The following is a 4,167-nucleotide window of genomic DNA, read 5'->3' as shown; positions in this document are numbered from 1 at the left end:
CATGGTTTGGAGGATGAAGGCTTAAGGTGGGGTGGGATGGATCAGCTGCAGAGGAAAGGGTTACAGGTAGTGTGCCAGCAGACAAGCATGGCTGAGCAGGCATTTATGGCACATGGCAGGGTGCTGCAGGCCTCACTCCTGCCACCTGTAGATACTAATGGGGTTGCATTTTTCTGTGCCACCCCAGGGCTGCCTGAAGTGAGCTCCCCTGCTGACATAAGCTCTGGACCTAAACTGGCTTCTATCCCTTCCATCCCTTCTTTTGCATGGTTCCTCCCATTATCCCCTCCTTTCTTCTTTTCCATTTTGTTTCAGCCCAGGAGGGAGGAGGAGAAGCTGGGCCTAAAGGGTGGAAAAGGCTAAAGTCTCAGTGCTTCAGTCCTGGGCAGTAGAAGGGTCAGGGATACACATTCTGGTGCCAGATCGTTCAGATTCTAATCCTGACTTCTTCACTTCTTCACTGCGTGAACTTGGCCAAGTTACTTAACCTTGCAGGGCCTATCTGTAAAATGGGAATAATGACAGTATCTACCTTCAGAGGGTTACTAGGAGTGTGAAATGAGTAAATATATGTAAATTATTTAGGACAGTGCCTGGCACATAGTTAGCACTCAGTGTTGGCTCTCCCTGACTGTATTGGCTGTATTCTAGCTTTCTCCTTTCCTCCTAGCCCTTCTCTACCAGCCCAGGACTGAAGGAGGCCGAGCTACAGAGAGCTCAGGAAACCTAACAGAAAGGATTAGGTTCGCTAGTGAGCTGAACATCAGCAGCAGAGCTGGGAGTGGCAAACTAGAGTCTGGACACTGTTGGAATCTAGAGGATTCCAGCATCCTGATCATGTGGGTAGAGGGCACTGACATTGCTCATTTTTTTTTTTCCCTTCCCCCCTTCCTTCCTTTTTGGTTTTTTAAAAGTTTTTTTTTTTTTCCCCCATAGGGTGTGTGGGCTCATCAGAGAGACAGAGAAAGACAGTGAGAGGGAAAGTGAGAAATCAACCCTAGAGGGGAGATGGTCACCCTGTAGTTCCTTCTCCTCCATCCTCCTCCTAGGATTTTGGGCACGCACACATACGTGCCCAGCATGAGTTTTAAGACACCAGGTCCAGGACTCCAATCGTGGTTGGCCATGTGGAAGTCTAGCGTCTTAACCACCATGCCACCTGCTGATCTCTTGTCTTCTTTTTCCTTCTTTGCTGCTACAAGTTCCCACCTATTCTCAGAGGGATAGGAGCCTGAAACAAAGCCTCTGATTGACTTCTTTCACTTTAGATCCTTGTCAATTTTTGCCATCAGGGAAGGGGAGGGACATATGGTATTTAGCCAAAGCTTATAGGAATACCTGAGTAGGTTGAAGGAGAAGGAGGGAGGGAGAGAAGGGGGAAGAAAGGAAGCACAGAGAGGGGACCAAGGTAGGAGGGTCTTCTGATTGTCTGGGATGGTAGATAAAGTCCTGGGGGTGGAGGCAGGTGGGTTGTGAGGGTGTGGAAGGGAGTGCTGTATTACCTAGAAGCTGGTGGATGTGGAGTGGCCATTCCATTTAAGACAAGAGAGACATGGGAAGTGTTGCACAGCCAAACCTTTTAATGATGTGGTCTTGGTGGGGTCTATTCAGGGAGAGGGACCCCTGGGGAGGTGTGTCCCTGAACCATAGTCCCCATACTTGGGCTACCATGGCCCTCCTTGTGTGGGCGACCCAGGATCTGTAGGCCTCTCTTCCCTTTAGGGCTCTGTAAGGCCCCATTTCAGTTCTCAGAGTCCAGTCTTCTCTTGTGCAGAGGCCTGGAGTGGGACCATCTGCTTCTGCTGTTCTTGCTGTTGCCGCCTTGGTTTTCCTCTCCGCCTGCGTGGCAGAACATGGTACTCTGGGTATGCAACCTCTAGGCCAGTGCTGGGAGTGAAGGGCTCCCAGGGACTGTCCCCTCAGCTGTACCCAGTCACCTGCTCTCTGCCCCAGACTCCTACTGTTCCTTGGAGTTGGGAACTCCAGGAAGGATTCTAAGAGACTCTCATCCAACTGGGGGAAAGGGATGAAGAGCTCTGATCTGGAAGAGAAGGCCTGAGCTTGAATCGCAATGCCATCCCAGCCTGGCCACGTGACCGAGGTAAGTTCTTGCTCCTCTCTGGGTGGAGGCCCACCTGTTCTCCAGATCCTGCACTGTGTCCGGCAGTGGCTGGCCCAGGGTCTCCGGCAGAAGGGCAGTGGCAGCGCTGGCAGCTACGGGGACAGCGCCGTAGATAAAGAGGGGCACAGAGGGGTAGAGCTCGGCGGTCATGCTTACCAGTGGGCTCACGATGCTGCCCACTCGGGCCATGGTGCTGCCCATTCCCATGCCGGTCTGCCTGCAGGACCCATGGTGGGGGGATGCTGGTTAGAGCTCTGGCATGAATGCTGAGGTGCTAGCCACATTTGGTGTAGGGTAGCTCAGATCCAGGTTCAAGACACCCCATGGTGCTTTCTCTGCTCCCCATTTGATTATTAAGCTAATTTGGCATTTGTTGGTGATTTTTTAAAAAGAGAAGTTGGAAAGGGCTCTAGCAGAAAATTGAGGGATCTGAGGTTGTTTTGTCTTTGCTTTTAACTTGCTGTATGATCTTGGGCAAGTTCATTTTTCTCTCTGGCCTTCAGTTTTTCTTAGCTGGTAAATAAAGCTGTTGTGTTAGACCAATGGCTTTCACTCACCCAGAGAATTTGGAAATTACGGTTGCCCTAGTCTAGCACAGACCTATTGCATCCCCAGGGAAAGGGACCTTAAATTTGTATTATTTATTTTTTTTGCAGAGGTTTTTGCTATAGGGCGCGTGCACTTGCCAGAAAGACAGAGACAGAGAGACAGAAAGCGAGAAATCACCCCCCAGGGGGGATGGCCATGCTGCAATCCCTTCTCCTCCATTCTCCTCTCGGTATCTTGGGCATGCACGCACACGCACCCATCGTGAGTTTAAGCCACCGGGTCCGGGACTCGGACCGCGGTCGGCTACATGGGAGTCCAGCAACATAGCGGTTACGCTAACTGCTGGTACCAAGACTGTTCTTAACATGTTCTTAATATACAAATTTGAGGGACCACAGTTAGCGTAATGGCTATGTTATTGGACTCTCATGTATCCGACCGCAGTCCGAGTCCCGGACCCGGTGGCTTAAACTCACGACGGGTGCGTGTGCGTGCGTGCCTGAGATCCCGAGAGGAGAATGGAGGAGAAGGGATTGCGACATGGCCATCCCCCTGGGGGGTGATTTCTCGCTTTCTGTCTCTCTGTCTCTCTTTGACTTTTTGGCGAGCTCACGTGCCCTACAGCAAAAAACTCCCCCCCCCCAAAAAAAAAAAACCAACAAAAAAACAGTCTTTGTGAGAGAAGAGGTTAAAAACGTTGACTCAGGAGCCAAACTGCTTGAGGTTTAAATGCACACGTTACCACTTATTAGCTATGTGATTTGGAGAATTCACTTAACCTTTTTTTATATTTTACCTACCTCACTGGCTTGTCATGAGGACTCAATGTGTTAATGTTTGTAAAAAGTTTAAGACATTGTCTGGCACAGAGTAAGTGCTTTACACTCATGTTCTCCTGAAATCCTGAAGGGTACAGGACAGTAACTATGCTCCTCAGGGTTCTCTTTCCAAGTATCCTAGGGAAGCCTGACATTTCTTGGACATTTTGTGTGAATTTTGCATCCCACTCTTAAAATAGACATGTGTTTCTTATTGCAAAACTACCCTCCCTCATGTTGGTACTAAAAAGGCAATGGTATGTTTATCTATACTGCTGGCATATTATCAGATGTGGCTCCTCTGATAGAACAGTATTTCATGTTTGTGGTCTTTGGTTTTAGACGTACCACTTTGCTTATAGATGGAATTCAGATCTGGTTAGAAGCACAGCGTCTAACTTGTGCTTTGGAGATTAAGGGAACATTTAAATTCATTGCCTCTGTGGTGTGACTTCTTGGCTCTTTACCCCACCCTAGTTGTTGGTTACCTTTGAGATCTTCTTCTAGGGTCAGGTAAGGATTTCTCTAAAACACAGCAGGACCTGTGTTGCTAGGTTGTAAAGTGTCTATTGAGTGGCCACTATTTGCCTTGCATGAATAACTGCTGAAAGGGGACCTTTGAGCTGGGGTATACTGTGCCCTAGCGTTTTACCTTTGACCAGAAGAATGTCTTTACCT

The 4,167-nt window shown here is 49.0% G+C and overlaps 1 protein-coding gene across 1 annotated transcript in view; it reads right to left on the bottom strand.

Moving 5' to 3' along the window:
• Positions 1-1,557: 1,557 nt before the first annotated feature.
• Positions 1,558-4,167, bottom strand: part of SLC22A6 (solute carrier family 22 member 6) — a 9,499-nt gene continuing 6,889 nt past the window's right edge. Inside the window, exons 9-10 of the mRNA XM_006156549.1 lie at positions 2,136-2,339; positions 1,558-1,839 (exon numbers count right to left, since the gene is read on the bottom strand). Of these exons, the coding sequence (XP_006156611.1) occupies positions 1,749-1,839; positions 2,136-2,339 (295 nt within the window). The 3' untranslated portion in view covers positions 1,558-1,748. The remainder of the gene's footprint in view (positions 1,840-2,135; positions 2,340-4,167) is intronic.

The sequence above is a fragment of the Tupaia chinensis genome, unplaced genomic scaffold, assembly GCF_000334495.1.
Source record: "Tupaia chinensis unplaced genomic scaffold, TupChi_1.0 Scaffold000502_1, whole genome shotgun sequence".
Classification (NCBI taxonomy): domain Eukaryota; kingdom Metazoa; phylum Chordata; class Mammalia; order Scandentia; family Tupaiidae; genus Tupaia; species Tupaia belangeri.
The sequence above is the reverse complement of the archived record's forward strand: the minus strand, read 5'-3'. Positions and strand labels throughout refer to the sequence as shown.